The 16980-nt window shown below is 40.6% G+C and overlaps 1 protein-coding gene across 5 annotated transcripts in view; it reads right to left on the bottom strand.

Moving 5' to 3' along the window:
• Positions 1 to 16980, bottom strand: part of diaph2 (diaphanous-related formin 2) — a 562944-nt gene that overhangs the window by 76618 nt on the left and 469346 nt on the right. For all 5 annotated transcript variants that reach the window (XM_054740030.2, XM_054740029.2, XM_054740031.2 and 2 more), the window contains 2 exons: positions 13252 to 13416; positions 1252 to 1387 (listed from right to left, as the gene is read on the bottom strand). In XM_054740030.2, the coding sequence (XP_054596005.2) occupies positions 1252 to 1387; positions 13252 to 13416 (301 nt within the window). The remainder of the gene's footprint in view (positions 1 to 1251; positions 1388 to 13251; positions 13417 to 16980) is intronic.

A 16980-nucleotide genomic window follows, 5' to 3' on the forward strand; every position in this document is an offset into this window, starting at 1 on the left:
ACTGTCATTTTGACAGTCCAGGTGTTGGTGCGGAGGACAATCCCCACTATCTGCAAGGCTGCAGGCAACGCTGCCCATGTCATCCTAATGTTTTATTCATGTCCAATGTCATATTATGGCATTCGGAAACCAAGATCAGAATCTGCTCTGGCAGAAATATTTAATATCATACTACTTTTCCATCTGGTTAGGCTGAATGAGAGAACGGGGTAAGCAGCCTCCTTCAGCTCAGCCATGTTGGATCATTAAAAGAAGAGCTTTTAGAGAGGACTCTGCATAGGCATCAAAAACGAAGAGAAACTGCAGCATGCATCAATTATCTTGGAGAGGTTGTGGTGCACTGAAGACTGTCTTGTCACATTTCCCAATGTGGCTGAGCTATGGAGAGGTCCTTGGCTGACACTGACATTTAGAAGCTGGTGTGGAAATCCCAGTGTGTTTGTCAGAAAATATGAATAGATAATGGACAAAAGACCCAAGCTGACTGCTCGCAAAGCCCTTCCAGGCTTGAAATTCCTTCTCAATGTCACTGGCGTAACCAGACACAGGCATCGGGCTCTGTCACACTAATTTTTCCATGTGTGAACAACTGCAACTTACACTGATCAATACCTGACTTACTGGCTTTGCTGCAGGGCATTGGAGTCATTCTGGCGGTTCACAACAATAAATTTAACACGCTGCCAGCAAACACTGTGGGACCGTTGGTTTTCTCATGTTGCATCCACGTAACTAATGAAAAACTAATAGAAACACTTGGATCGGGGTGAAACTGCCATCTACAGCGTGGTCTTCACTTGTCAATAAGATCTTAGTTTCCTAGCTTTAAGTGTAACCCATATTTTCAGTTTCTGTACCTGTAAACAAACTGTTTATTTGTTTTTTGTCTATTTTACAGTTTACAACAGTAAATATGATGTGTTGAATTTAGAGATCTCCGGATGCAGCAAGGGGAGAAGATGTTTCTGTCAACAGAGTTCGGTAAATAAAAAAATACCATTTCCAGCATAACCCCTCTTGTGTTTGAAAGCACCGAATCATAGATGGAAGCACTTTAAATATAAGATTCCCTCACATTTAAAAAAAATATGACTTCCTCCGTTCCTCTACATTAAGATCTGCCTTGGAGTTCAAATGTGCGTGAAGCACAATTCCATGAAAGCGTCTTTTTCCACCCTCTTGCGCTCTTGTCCCCTGAACGCCCCATCTGCCTCCCCATCTCTGTCTCTGTGGCAGAATAGAGTGGCGTACCTTTGTTCATGTCAATCAGCTGCTTCTTCTTCTGCTGGCGCTCCTGCTTCTCGCGCTCTGCTTTCTCCTTCGCCAACTTGGCTCTCTTGATCTTCTCCTCCATCTCCCTCTTCTTGTGGTTCTCCTTCACCGCTTCCTGATGAGGCACACGAACATAAACAGATAAAATCAGAATGCGCCTCCTGCCACCTCCAGTCTTTTATTGACTCCACTACTGTACAGTGTACAGAGGAAGCAGGATGCCATCAGCAAATTCCTATTCAGTGGCGGGGTTGATAGCTGGAGATAAGTGTGGGGAACAAACAATGTATCAGGTCTTGTGTGTGCGCGCTTTTTTAAATATAAGCCTATTTGTTTGCCTTTACACATTTTCAGTAACACATTTCTTGTCAGTAATAAATCAATAAGCACAGTTATGCATAAAGACATGTGTAGCTACCGTGCTGGTGTGTTTCCTTTGACAACATGGGAGGCCATTACACAAGAAAAGCAATGTGGAAGTCTCAAGAGGAGAGAGGAAACATCCTTTTCCTCCTTGGTCACCCATTGAAATGTCAGCAAGGAGTCAGAGAAAGAGAGATAATCCACAGTTTGTATGCAGCCTTTTACAAATGTGACAGTTTGTTCTTCTGCCAGCAATAGCCAGCAAAAGATGCATCTGTGTGACCTTTGGAGACGACAAAATGCTTTCTTAAACCAGTCCTGTGGTGCAACCAAGAAAAGGTTCCACTGTAGTTAAGCGCACGTGTGGGAGGTGATGTAAATGATTGTGTGTGGCCATGTTGAGGTCCATTCACATTTTGATGGTCTGCAGCGTGTTCCCTTACGTATGCATTTATGTGTGCATCAGTAAGCGGAGGCAAAGCCCTCTCTGTGCGCTGACATAATAAGTGGAGACAGCAGGCCCCCATCTACTGCCCCTGTGGTCTCGTTGAGTGTGTCGTGTTGGCAGCTAAGACAGAGGAATTATGGGGATTGTGGGAAAGGAACAAGGAAAGAGCAGCTCATCATGCCAGTCAATAGCAGAGCTTTTCTACATGTCTAAGGACACAGGCCCTCGTTGTCACTGTCTCCTTGTTAGATGACAAGGGTAATGAGGGTGGTGAAGATAGAAGGGAGAGGTGGAGTACAAAGGAAGAAATAGTGTGAATGGTATCAAAGATCGATGTTTTCTTAATAAAAATGTAAAATGAGAGACCTTATCTGGAAGCCAGTAACTACTCGTGCACTTAATCGCCACATCATGTAAGACAAAACTGCTGCTCCCTTGCATGCACATTATTGCTGTTTTCAATTACATAATATCTGATTTTTATTTAGTGAATAAACGTTTGAATTCTAATTTATTTGAGTGAACGTGACTTTCCCTGTTATTCAGAAAGAGGACCAGAGGATGTTTTTCAGCTATAGAGGGACCACTATACTCAGCCTCCTTGGAAAGTCTACTCCAAGTTACTGGAGAGGAAGGTCTGGTCCATAGTTTGCTGCAAAACAGTGCACCAACACTTTACCCTCGTTGGGGTGCTGCAAGAGGGATGGAATGTAATTTGTTGTTCTCGAGAAGGCTTATGTCCTCGTCCACAGGTGCACGCTGTAGGAGTATCTGCCGATGGCCCTATATCAAGCGCCATTGAGTCTTTGCAGCAAGAGAACGTGAGTCTGGTCCGACTGTGCTAGATGAAGCCAGAGCTGTGTGGGCTGTACCCCACCAGGGCTGCTTGTCGTTACCGGTTCTCTTACATTTAGGGCAGATTTTCTAGGTGTAGCTGCCAAATGGAGGTGGCAGAGTTTGGTGGCAGGAGTATTTCATCAATGATTTTTGCAGATGATGTGGTCCTCGTAGCTCCATTAAACTATGACCTTCAGATCTGGTTGGGGAAGCTAGCTGCCAAGTGTGAAGCAGTTGGGAGGAGGATTGGCAGCTACAAATCTGAGGCCACGATTCTCAACTGAAAAAGGGTAATTTGCCATCTCTGAGTTGCGGGACAGGAGTAGAGGAATTCTCAAGGTATCTGAAGGTTTTGTTCATGAGAGAATAAAGACTGAGTGGGAGATTGACGGACCGATAGAGCCAGCATCTGCAGTGATGCTGACACTGCAGTCGTCCTTTGAGGTGAACAGGGAGCTAAGCCGCAAAGCAAAGCTCTTAATTTGCTGGTAGATCTTAATTCAAATTCTTACCTATCGTCATGAGCTTTGGTAGCTTGGCAAGCCATCCTACATAATTAATATATAGTCTGGCTACAACTCATAAACAGATCTCAGTCATGGTGCGGATCTACGGTTGTCTTTCAAACTGTCTTTGTGTGCAGTTGAACAACAAACAACGTGACATACTCACCCCTACGGATGTAGCATATTTTCTAAATAAAAGACTTAAGTACCTCTTTGTAGCGTTGGAAAAGTCCAACAAGGTTTTTTGTCCACAGCAATGTCAGAGGTCAACACGGTCAAATGTCCAGCAGCCTCTTATAGGAATGTTGTGTTCTTCCATGTACCAAAACAATTCCAATCTTAACTTCTCTAGTGGCACCATCCGGAAACTTAGTCCAAACAATCTCTCATGTTTACAAGGAGGTGCACCTCAAAAGTCTCCCGCAGGAGTCTAGACTTTTAACCTTTTAATAAAGTGATCCTTAGTTTCATAAAATTATTTCCTTCAATCTACACGTTGTTTACAGAAATATTCTATGTTATCTACAATGAATGTTCTATCTAAAGTAATGTAAAAATAATTAATGAATTAACATAAATGTTGTGATGTCCGAGGGTCTTGGTAAACGCCTACACAAATTTCTCAGATCTGGTTGGTCCACATTTATAAAAAAAACACTTCCTAAAAGTTAAATCACTTCCTATATTTCCCAGTTTTGCCAGAGCTCCGAGTTCAGCCAAAGCCCAAAGATCATGCTAAATGACCATCCAATGGGGAATCAACCAGATTTTTCAGTGGAATAATTATAGTGGCTTAAAAGACCATCCTTTATGAATCAACCAATTATTATTTGCTCAATCCACCACTAACATATCAACGTGAAACCGTCGACCAGAAGCTACCTGGGAAGTATCTTTTGATCAGTTGTGCGTTTTCTGAGGTAGCCCTACGACCATCAGATACAGTACCTCAGATGTCCAGTCACTCGCTCTGCGAGATTGTTTTGCTTGCAGACCGGATCTCCAAGAACTTCCACTATCCTGGTGCATATAGGCTATTCAGTGGTGTCGGAGTGTTGATATTAATTTGATAACTTGTTAAATTACATCAAACAAACAGCCAAATATATTTCATAAACCCACACATCACACCTTTCTGAGATACTTAGTGAAGCTCCTAAAACTTACAGAGTTCATTCATTGTCTCATTTAGTATCACTTTCAATTACCATTTATTATCATTTGCCTTTCATCATCACCATTGATAATAGAAATATAATAATAAATATATTTTTATAAACTATATTTTGTCTCTGTGTCAAATAATTATAAAGTTTTGTTTCCCTGGCATTATCTAATGTACCTAGTTTCATCATCAATCAAATATCAAAGGCTCAGTAACATTGTTCATTTCAAGATCCTGGTTCTGGTCTATAGGGCCTTACATGGACAAGCACCATCTTACATTGGTGATCTTCTTAGTCCCTACACCTCCAGCAGGTCCCTGAGGTCCAGTGATCAAAGCCTACTGGTTGTGCAGCACACCAGGCTAAAGACCAAAGGTGACAGATCACTTGCTGCTGTGGCCCCCAGACTCTGGACCTCTTTCCCCCTGAGCCTGAGATCAGTGGACTCAGTGGTCTCCTTTAAAAAGCAGCTGAAGACTCACTTGTTCAAGCTGGCGTTTGTATGACCTTCTTCACCACTCTCTCTTTATTCTGCTCTTCCCACCTATTCCACCTTCCTCAGGATCCACTGATTTCCCTCTTTCCTATTCACTCTCTCTTTCTTAACCTTTTTTTATCGCAATTGTCAATTTTGTGCTCATTTTAAATATATTTTGAACCCTTTTCTAAATTCTTTTTTATATTTTTACATTTTTAGTTTTTTGTGAAGCGTCTCGTGATTTTTATCTTGAGAGGCGCTATAGAAAATATATCTTCTTCTTCTCCTTCTTCTTATTGATAATTCATATTTTTATGAAATATTACATTTTATTGAATACTTTTATATTCTATTGAAAGCGTATTAAAAGTAACCACCTACAAATCATTACCTCTATATACTCTTAACTCAGAAGAACGCAAAGTTTAAATAGTCCAAAGTTAATTTCAAAGCCTTTACAAACACTTGGCTCCATCGCAACACCCCGCCCACCTACCCGATGGGACTCTGACAGGCAAGACATTGGCCTTGAAGTCCCAGTAAGGAAGCTGATAGTTTGCTTAGAAGAGGATGGTTCAGGCCTTTCTGCAGGGATTGATATCATGTGACTGGACTTGATTAAGCAGACAAGAACGGATAGTTGGACAATTGTGAGTGCATCCTCTCCTCTCTCTACGGCCACGATTCAGTGCATTTCAGAGGACACAACCATAGCCCTCAGCTTCTCAAATGAACATAAATAATGCAGTTTACAAATAAAATCCTGTCAACAAAACTTATTTTAAACAAACAATTAATTCAGGCTGTAAACTCAATTATGCAACATAATTTTGTTGCTCTATTCAAACAACACTAATTATCAAAGCACTAAATATGTTTCACAATTTGTCCTGGTACTATTTGCTCTGACTGCCCACATTTTCCTTCAGGCAAAATTGATTCCATCAGGCCTCATTTTGGTGGTAAGTTGGGACAACGGACATTCAGAATTAAACAATATTTAGGAGAAAAATAACACAATTACAAAAACAGTAAAAATAAATTCAGATGAATCACTTCTTGGCTACTCATGAGAATCTTGAAAGTCTGCATGTATGCATATGAACATGTTAAATACTCTGCCTGGCCAAAAAATAGTTGCCACCAAAAAAAAGGTCACACACACACTAATATTTAATTGGACCACCTATAGCTTTAATTATTACACACATTCGCTGTGGTGTTGTATCCATAAGCTTCTTCAATGTCGTAGTGTAATCCAGTGTTGCATTAATGTTTCACCAAGATCTAACATTGATGATGGTAGAGTCCGACCGCTGCACAAAGCCTTCCCAAAGATTCCAGATGGGGTTATGGTCTGGACTCTGTGGTGACCAATCCATGTGTGAAAATGATGTCTCATGCTCCCTGAACCACTCTTTCACTATCTGAGCCTGATGAATCCTGGCATTGTTATCTTAGGGAATATGCCCGTGTCATCAAGGAAGATGGAGTAACCTGGTCATTTAGTATATTCAGGTAGTCAGCTGATCTCATTCTTGGAGCACATCCTGTTGCTGAACCTAGACCTGAACAACTGCAGCAACCCCAGATCATAGCACTGCCACCACATGCTTGTACTGTAGGCACTAGGCATGATGGGTGCATCACTTCATCTGCCTCTCTTCTTACCCTGATGCACCATCACTCTGGAACAGGGTCCACCTGGACTCATCAGACCACATGGCCTTCTTCCATTACTCCAGAGTCCAATCGTTATGCTTCCTACCAAACTGAAACCTGTTTTTTCAGTTTGCCTCACTGATTAATAGTTTCTTATGGCTATACAGTTTTTCAGTCCCAATCCTTTGAGTTCCCTTCAAATTGTGTGTGTGGAAACATTCTTGCTTTCACTATAAAACATAGCCCTGAGTTCTGCTGTTGTTTTTCTTTGATTTGATGTCACCAAACTTTTAAATCATCGAGAATCACGATCATTCAGGAGTTTTTTACGAGCACATTTCTTCCTCGAAGATGATGGGTCCCCACTGTCCTTCCAGTTTTTAATAATGCGTTGGACAGTGCTTAACCCAATTTTAGTCATGTTCGCAAACTCTTTAGATGCTTTCTTTGAGTGATGCATACCAATGTTCTGACCCTTCTCGAACAGACTAACATCTTTTCTACGACCACCAGATGTGTCTTTCCACATGGTGTTTAAAAAATGAGAATGTCACCAGTTGGGGATAGATAACTTGTTGCCAGCTCAAAGATAATCGCTCATGCAGTAATTATCCAATAGAAGGATCCTTACCCCTCCTTTCTACCGGAGCAGTCAGCAGCACGTGTGGGGTGACGCTGTGACCTTACATTTTACTGTAACTTCCACAAACAGCCTCCAATCTGCCCGAGACTGAACATGGCAATGAACAATCATGCCCTTTAGCCAATGAGACACAAACCGTTGGTGAAAGTTATATAATATCACCACTGCACCCCCTACATACTTTTAAAATTGTAAAAACTCCTACAGACGAGGTTGTAACTGTACCAAACTTGCTATGTGTCATCACACAAAGGCACCCAACACAATCCTGTGGTAATTGGTTGATATTGCTTTAGCTCTGCCCCTGAGATATATTAGGCCCTGAATAACACATGCATGATGCAATGCACACCAAACTACACACAAATGGCTGTTATCAACCTACAAACTTCTTCATGGAATATTTCCTAAATTTGGGACAGCGCCCCCTAGATACAATAAAACCTTTGTAACTTCTGCAAAAAAGCTTCAAACTATATCTAACCTGGTGGGATTCATCACACAACTGCAATCCACAACTGTATCTGCTCACTCATTCAAATCACTTTAACTCTGCCCACTTACAGCATTTTGTCTCTAGATGACCCATGCAATGTTTGATTGATGCCAAATTAACAGGAAACCATCTTTGATGATCAAAGACGACCTCTATGGGATTGAGTTGTAAATGGTCACAGTGCCCCTATATAGGTTGAAACTTTATTATACTTGGCTTGTGACATCACGTGACTGAACCAAACACATTGATGTGGTTGTTGGTTCAAATCCCTGTAGCTCCACCCCTTTCAGCTCACTGGATCTAGAAAGCACACACAACGTCTGATTGATGCCAAAACAACAGAAAATCATTTTTGTCAACCTAAGCTGACCTCAATGGGATTTTTCTGTGGTTGGTCACAACACCCCCTAGATAAATTTAACCTTCAATAACTTCAAAAAACGTGGTCAGAATAGCATTAAAGCTGGTCAGTGTCATCACACCACCAGTGTGGTAAAGGTCGACGTTTATGTTCCGCGGACGTGGTCGGGTGCCCCGGGCTGCCGGCCAAGCCGGAGCAGCGCGGAGCTGCGAGGGACGAACGACGCTGCTTGCAGCTTTAATTCATTTTCCTATTCATTACATTTTTTAATCACAATTATACAATTTTCAGAATTTTAACTTCTTAAAAAATATTATATATATATATATATATATATATATATATATATATATATATATATATATATATATATATATATATATATATATATATAATTTTTGTTCTTGTGAAGCACCTTGCTATTTTTATCTTGAGGCACAATAAAAAAACTGTTTTGTTTTCTATTTGGCATCTACTGGGTCAGAAGCTGATTTTGTATTATAATGGACAATAACATAATAATTATAATTTTGTCAGAAAATTTTATTGAAAAAAAAACTTTTGTATTAAAATAATAACTTGTTTTATTTTCTTTGATTGCTTTGTGGGCTATAGCTGCTTACATATTAAATATTTATTGCTAAATTATTATTAATGTATATATTAAAATTAATAAACTTTACCAAGCATAGTCAAATATTTGGTTTTACAACACCTTATGCCATGTAGATGGTAGAAGGGCTTGTCAGCAACACACTGAAACAGCTCACTCATACTTTTAGGCTCGGAGGAGCAACAAGATGAAGTGAGGACATGTCACCTTCCTGGCCTCTGGTGTGTCTGGGTTGGAGATTAAAAGCATTATTCTATTCACGCCGATATGCCAGATTTTTTTCATAACCCATTGTTGCAACCTACCAACAAGGGTCAGGCTGAATTCTCTCTTTCTGGATGCGTTCCCTCAATAATTGATGATATGTGTGTGCTGTTCTTCCTTGACCCTGCCCAGCACAATACATCTTCCACAGCATGGCGTCCCTCCCATGCATACGAGTTTGCAGGCCTGATGAGGGAGCAATAAGTATTTCCAAGTGCTCGGCTGCACCACTGATCTCACACAGAGAGTGTCATTGCTGCATCTCATTTGAATTTTACAAACACCACCACGCTTGGGCTTTAAGCAGCAAATGTGTTTATTAGCCATCTGCTGCACCGTGTGCCAGGATGTGGGGGGATATGGCTTCTAGAAGTTATAGGTTACAGACTGAGTCTTCTGCGCTGAGGTCTGCATGCATGTTGATAAATGACCCTCAAAGTCTGGAGCAATGAATGCAATGACTGTGTCATTCACCAATAAGTAAATATACTACTGATACACTATGATGACTCAACAGAATGTGTCTGAGCATCCAAACTGTAATAACTTCTCATATTGGAAGAATGACTACAATTCAGAAATAACAAATAGACCTAGAGGTGGAAGAAACTAAAAAAATCCATCACTCTGATCTCATAGATGCTCCATTTTCCTTCTTTATGAACACTGTCTGAGTTTTTGGTTTTATTAGAAAGTCACTTCATTAACAAGGAAGACTGTTAGCTCATCCCAGCCCATCTGCTGTGCTTTGATAACCCATTAATGAAAAAGAGGAGAGCGAGGAAAAGAAGAGAGAGAGAAAAATCATCCTCATGCTTCTGGTCAGGATTACATATACACAGCCTGCGATTGCATTTCACCCGTGCTCCATTTCAGAGTATAGCAGAACCATTAAATTAACAAATTGTGGAACTCTTCAAATACTGACTCCACGTACTGAAATCAAATATTATTTCATTGGTCACAGAGGGGTGGGAGGAGGTGGAGGCGAAGCATAAAACAGAAGGAAAACTAGAGTTAATGGATTCTCTTGTCAGCTACGTTCATTTCTGTGAGGACTGTCTGTCAACGAGTTTACTCAGACGCCTTATGTTGGTCGGGTGCATTAAGCTCTTGCTTTTCAGTAAAAGCAATTTAAGGCGACTGTGTTGCTTTGGCATTCTTTCATACTGCAGAGGGTTGTCGCCGTGAATGCATTACAAAGGGCATCGCAAACTAAACTAAATTTCTCCAGAACGATTTGCAGCTCATCACATCTGTGGCAGAAACAAATACAAAATTAAAGCAAACGCACAAAGTCTCAGGTGCAAATGGGCTAATTCAGTCAAAATGTTTACAGACATCAAGTCATCACATTCATCTGGAATGCCATTTGGAACAATAAGCTACAGTTAATGTAGGTTGACTTTTTCAAAGGTGAATAAGCACAAGACCTTCTCCAGAACAACCTTTTATTTCATCACAAAGCTAGAAGAAGATCTTCTGTTGCAGGAGTTAGCCTGGCTGATTCACAGTCTAAGAAAATAAAAACAACATTAAAATATGAACAACTATTGATTTCCTGTGCTCTGCCAGCAGATGGGATTAGCCTTTCTGTCAGCAAAGCTGAAGACCCAAAAACTATAAATAATATCAGAGAAATGTGATGATTAAAGGATTGTTTTTGTATGAATATATTAACAGCACCATATCCCACTTACTCCTATCCGGTTAACCATAGCAGGAAAGTTTAAATCTGTAATAAAATATTCATATGCAGCTATTTGAGAGAATAATTTACTTTCTTGGGTGGATGCCTCTTTTAGAGATATGCAAGTCTGGAAATCCTTGAGGGAGGGTTGTTGTGTGTGCTTGTGCACTCTGATCAGAGAAGCTGGTTTCAGACGGGGATCGGGGAAAAGAAAAAAACAAGGATTCAGACAAGAGGACCTTGCCATTTACATTAATGGGTTTTGAGGAGAGCAAACTGTCTGGACACGGTGTCACCTAACTGACACCAGGAGCTTTTGGGGGTGGTGCCAGCAGGGATGCATAGGAAGCAGAGGAATGAAGTGCTTGGCACCAAGAGGTGTTGTGGTGATTAATCATAAATCGTCATCCTGGTTTTGTTTAGTCAAAAAGGAGACAAAAAAATATTTCATTGCAAAAAATGTGTTACATTTAGGAATAAAATGTTTAATATGTTTGTGTTTGTGTATAAATGTTGAAAAAGTATATCAACAAAGATAATTCACTATAGTTTTATACACCTTAACCTACTTCAAAGCATTTAAACCTCAACTGAAACCTTTCAAGAAAAATCTATAAAGATCCTGTAATAAAATAATATTCGCACACAGAAGCAGGTCCAAGCTGATGAAACTGTGTTTAACAGGTTCATAAATTTGCCGAGGCCTTGTTTATCACTCTCCTACTCAAAGCAGTCAGTCTTTTGAATAAAATCACAATCTCTTCTATAACTTCTCCTCACATACTCCTACTTATGTCTGTTCAGTCTGTTTGTCTTAGTCCTGGTAATTCAGTGCCCAGTGCTTCTTAATTAGCATTGCTCAGATGAAAAACTTAAGAATCTGACACTAAACACCTAATTCAGCCATGCAGGTTTAACCTTTCAACACAAAAACCTTCTAAACATTGCGTCTCTTAGGCCCTGTCCACACGTAGCCGGGGATCTGCCAAAATGTAGATATTTTTCTACGTTTTGGCCTGTCATCCACACAAAAACTGAGTTTTTTCACACGAAAACGGATCTTTTTAAAAACTCCGACCGGAGTTTTAAGATCTGCAACGTCACTTTCCGCGACAAAAAAAATGCTGACATCACGTGTGCGACCTGTGTTTACACTAGCCGACAGCATGGATGCCCTCAGAGCTGCGCTCGCTTTATCAATTGTCCAAGCGCTTTCTGCTTGTTTGTTTTTGCAAGCGGAATTACTGCTCCTTGCGGAAGACCACAGACGAAGGACGAGGTTAAGAACGGGGGAAGTACTGCTGCCTACAGGTCTGGCATGTCCTTAACAACGTATTTATCCAGGTACGTGTGGACAGAGTTTTTTTTAAAACAAGGTGGTGTGGATGCAAGTTTTTGGAGGGGCAGATATTCGTTTTTTAAAAAAAACGGCTATGTGTGGACTAGGCCTTAGATAGCAGTACGAAATATGTAGCTTAATAACTGCTTCAGTCTGTGAAACCAGTAACCTCCTTTTCCATTTCTAAATGACCTGTATTGACATAAAAAGTCTAACTTGTGGCATGTTGACAACATAATGGCAAAACCCCCAAACAAAAACAAAACATTTATATTTCACAGAAACCTCTGTGAATAAAAAAAAATGGTTCACAGCATTCTGGTCAATTGTGGCATTAAAAAAGTGAAGAGCGAACATTTCTCATTTGAGAAAGAGTGTTTCAAACAGGAGGAAAAGGGGCAATCTGACCCAATAAACAATAACATATGGAAGGAAATAACACAGCAGGTGAGTAGTTACATTTTTGTTCAGAGCAGCAAGAAATGTTAAAAGAACTACTGATGCTCGTCACGGCAGAGGAAATACAAAGTCTACAGAAAACGGCCAAAAAGAAGTGCTGCACTTTCACTTTCTTCTAAAAAACACTCTCATATGTGGTAAGAGTTACATATTTCTCTTGAATACCAAAATCTTAAATTATATAGAGAGGGCAAACCTTACTGCTTCCTTTGAATGAAACTAAAATTGCGTAATTCCTTCCAGGTCGCCAAATGCCTTTGAAGTTATTTTAAACTACACAAGAATTTCTAAGTCAAATTAATAGTGTCTGAAGCTTTCAAGATGTCAAAATTTACCCAAAGGAAGAGGTGATATGCTGCGAAAACTTGCAGGTGATCTTTAAACAAAATGAATCAAAAACTACAGATGGATGGAGTACTCCGTTAACATCCAGTCTCATCTGTGAAATGCTTAAATTCACACACGTCGTCACCGTCTGTGAGGTCCTACTGCAAAACCCAGAAAAAACATGAAAAACTTCCTTTTCATTGACACCCAATGTGTGTAGGCAAATGTGTGTGTGATGTGTGGATGGTGGCTGCTGTTCATTACAATGCTTCTATTTAGAGAAAAAAAAAGCAACAAACACAGAACACATAATGTTGAACTCACCGAGAACAGGATGCGGAAGTTGGCCAGCTCTCCGAAGAAATCCTCCACGCTGACCGAGTGGGGGTCAAATGCAAAGTAACTGCCGATGCTCTCAAAGAGCTTCTGCATGTTTTTGTGCATGGTGGAAAGTTTTTCATACTGCTCCCGAGCATGTTTACAGAAGCCGTGAGGAGGATGGAGTCAAGGAAAAAGGTGAGAGATGTAGCTCATGTACACAACACATACAAATATAAGGCACATTGCACATATATATGTTGATCCGTGGGGAAAGAAATAGCATTACAAGCTTTAGTGTACTTTAAAACCTCACCTGTGTCATCAAGGTCACCAGAAGGAAAATAAAATAGTAAGGAAGGGTTTCCATCTCACTTTGGCGTCAATAGCATGGAGAGCTAATAGCTGCAGCCCTGAAGTAATGGAAAGGTGTTTTGTAGGCAGCAAGCATGACACAGATGGGTGCTGGAAAAGCTGATTGCAGTCATTGTTCTATTGTTTCGCACAACAACAGTGGGGTCAGGTTGTTTTGAACCTCACAGCTCACGTCGCACTGTGTAATTTACTGAACAGGCAGAGGACTTTTCTCCTGGTGAATGAGTATTGACAGCTGGCATCAGTTAAGCATTATCACAGCAGCCATTGACCTCATAGAGACTGTACTTGGGCACTGCAAGACTCTCACCCTGGGTGGGATGAGGACAACACAACACAAATATATGTACACACATGCATGTTCAAGATGGGAAAAAACTGCTCAGAACAAAAAAGCAAAAGCAGGAAAAATATAAAAGCAAACAAGAAAAAAAAAAGACCTTGGGAAGCACTTTCTGCCATACTTTTTGCAATATTTTTATTTTTATTTTTATTATTACTTTTATTTTGGTGGGGTTGAATGTCAAAGATGCCCAGACAAATTCACAAGGTCACATGTAACCCATGTGACAAATGCACCTGCAACCACTTCAGCCACCACTTCAGCCACCCCTTTAAGAGAAACCAACAACCATTGATGACCAGCTGTTGCTGCCCCGCCCAGATCTCTAAATCCCCAGAGTTCAGTTGCTGCTGTTAACATCCAGGGGTCTCATTTATCAAACATTGCATAGCATCCTTACTAAAACCGTACTTAAATTCAGCTAAAAAAATGTACTTACGCCAAGTAGGTTTGTGATCTTTCAAACATGGAGTACGCACAGCTGCACGCAATCTCCGCTTCATAAATCGGAGACTAACGAGAACGTTTCTCAGCTGCATTTTAGTCACATCCCGCCCTCACCACGCCCACTTACTGCCATAAATAGTCAATGCAAAGTGCCTTGTGGATCTCATGCATATATATAAGCCGGCTGTTGCAGCACTCCGCCAATAACGATGGCGACCGTAGATCAAGGCAGATCAAGGAGGCGCAATTTCACAGAAGCAGAAATTGAGGTACTTGTGGGTGAGGTGGAGAAATGAAAGGAAGTGCTTTTGCAAAACAAATAAGAGAAAATCCACGCAGTGGCACAGCGTTGCTGAAGCTGTCAATGCTGTGAATTCTTCAGAGAGATCTGTGGCGGATATAAAAAGATGGTCCGATTGGGATTCGATTCCCAGACTCCCGGGTGATAGTCATGCGCTCTAACCAGTCAGCCAAACAACGATCTCCCTTGTCCAAGTAGCCAGGGCGCATGATCAATCGAGTCACAGTGACAGGACACACACACTGTCACAGATGCATGACATTCTGTCTCAATCTGTCCTCCTGCTGATATTCTGCATTCCATATTCTGTGCTTCAGGCTGTGTGCGCGCGTAAGTGAGTGTGTGCGCATGTATGTGTGTGTGTGCATGCGTGTGGGGGGGTCTTGTTCTGTGTTAAAACAAAGCAGTACAAGTGATAATGCTGCAGGATTTCATAATTTTATCCTTCTCAGCAGCAGCACTGCAGGTGCTCTCCATGTTCAAAATTTCTGTAAGCCAGGTCCTTATTCAACTTAAAGTTGCGCACATTTTTCCGCTAAGTTTTTTTTTCATAAATACCAAAGTTTGCGTGGAAAGTTGCTTATGCAGTTTTTTGACCCCGTTTTGTGCGTAAGCAAGCTTGATAAATGAGGTCCCAGCTCGTTGCTACCAGCCTGTGGTCTTTGTGGTGTTTCTACCTGGAAAGGTACTACCTACTCTTGAGGTGAGCAGGAAGTATGACAAACTGGTTCTGCATTTTCTTTGCGCTTTGGATAACTGGTGAGCTGCTTTGGTTGTCATTTCCTTTATTTGGTATAATTTATTTTTTCCCTGTATTAATGGTAGTCATTATTGCTACAGATACCCCTTCAGTCTGCTTAACTGCTGTCAAAGTTTGTGGTTGTGTATCTCTACTCTCCAGTGAGTAACCAACTTCATGTGCATACAGCTAGTTAGCTGTAAGTAGGCCACAAGTCTTAGGCCTAGTCCACACATAGCCGGGTTTTTTTTAAACGAATATCCGCCCCTCCAAAAACTTGCATCCACACCACCTCATAAAAAAAAAACTGTCCACACGTACACAGATAAATACGTTGTTAAGGACATGCCAGACCTGTAGGCGGCAGTACTTCCCCGTTCTTAACCTCCTCCTTCGTCTGTGGTCTTCCGCAAGGAGCAGTAATTCCGCTTGCAAAAGCAAACAAGCAGAAAGCGCTTGGACAATTGATAAAGCGAGCGCAGCTCTGAGGGCATCCATGCTGTCGGCTAGTGTAAACACAGGTCGCACACGTGATGTCAGCATTTTTTTTTCGCGGAAAGTGACGTTGCAGACCTTAAAACTCCGGTTTTGTCTGTCCACACGCAGACACCCAAAACGGAGAAAACGCAGATCTTCACTTTGGCCGGAGTTTTTAAAAAGATCCGTTTTCGTGTGAAAAAACTCTGTTTTCGTGTGGATGACAGGCCAAAACGTAGACAAATATCTACGTTTTGGCAGATCCCCGGCTACGTGTGGACAGGGCCTTAACCTCATGATATGCACTGCTTGGAACATTTGCTCACTTTAGAGGCCAAAGAGAATGATTTATAATGATCTTTGCCAATCTCCTGGGATATTTGATTTGAACACTTAATTTCTATAACAAAGTGTAAATGTGAATTCAGCTGAATAATTGATAAGAAGTTTTGTGAAACATAACTAAGAAACTGATATTTGAAAGTAAATGTACGACTTTAAATCCGTTAAAGAGTTTAAGTAACTTCGAAAAAGACATGTCATCTTTATTATTTGGTTTATTTCTTTGTATATGTATATATGTAAATAATTGTATTCATGACTTCTTTTCTGGATTGTTTTAGGTCAGGTTTTTTTGGGTGGATATTTTTGTTTCTTTTTCTTCAGTTTTCATCCTGAAGACCTCATTGGATTGTCCTCGGTTTTACCGTGGATGGCGAGCTACCATTAAGAACGAACCTCATTTGGTGTTGCGTCCGCAACAGGAGGTGTTAAAATGTGAAGGAGGGGGTAACATATGAATTGTACAGTTGACAGTGGAGTTAAAATGGGTTTAATTGTGATAAAAGGTTCTAAAAACAAGTGCAAACAGATGGAAAGCATTATTAAAATAATGCAAAACAAAAAATCCACTATAAGGTTAACAGTTAAAAGACAACTTATCAACTATATAAAACACCTGGTTAACACTTTATTAAAAGTTTTACCTAAACTGAAGGTGTTTTAAAAACACAAAGAAGTTGATAAAAGTCTAAAAACTAAATCCGAGTTAAC

The sequence above is a fragment of the Nothobranchius furzeri genome, chromosome 1 (assembly GCF_043380555.1).
Source record: "Nothobranchius furzeri strain GRZ-AD chromosome 1, NfurGRZ-RIMD1, whole genome shotgun sequence".
In the NCBI taxonomy this organism is placed as follows: Eukaryota; Metazoa; Chordata; class Actinopteri; order Cyprinodontiformes; family Nothobranchiidae; genus Nothobranchius; species Nothobranchius furzeri.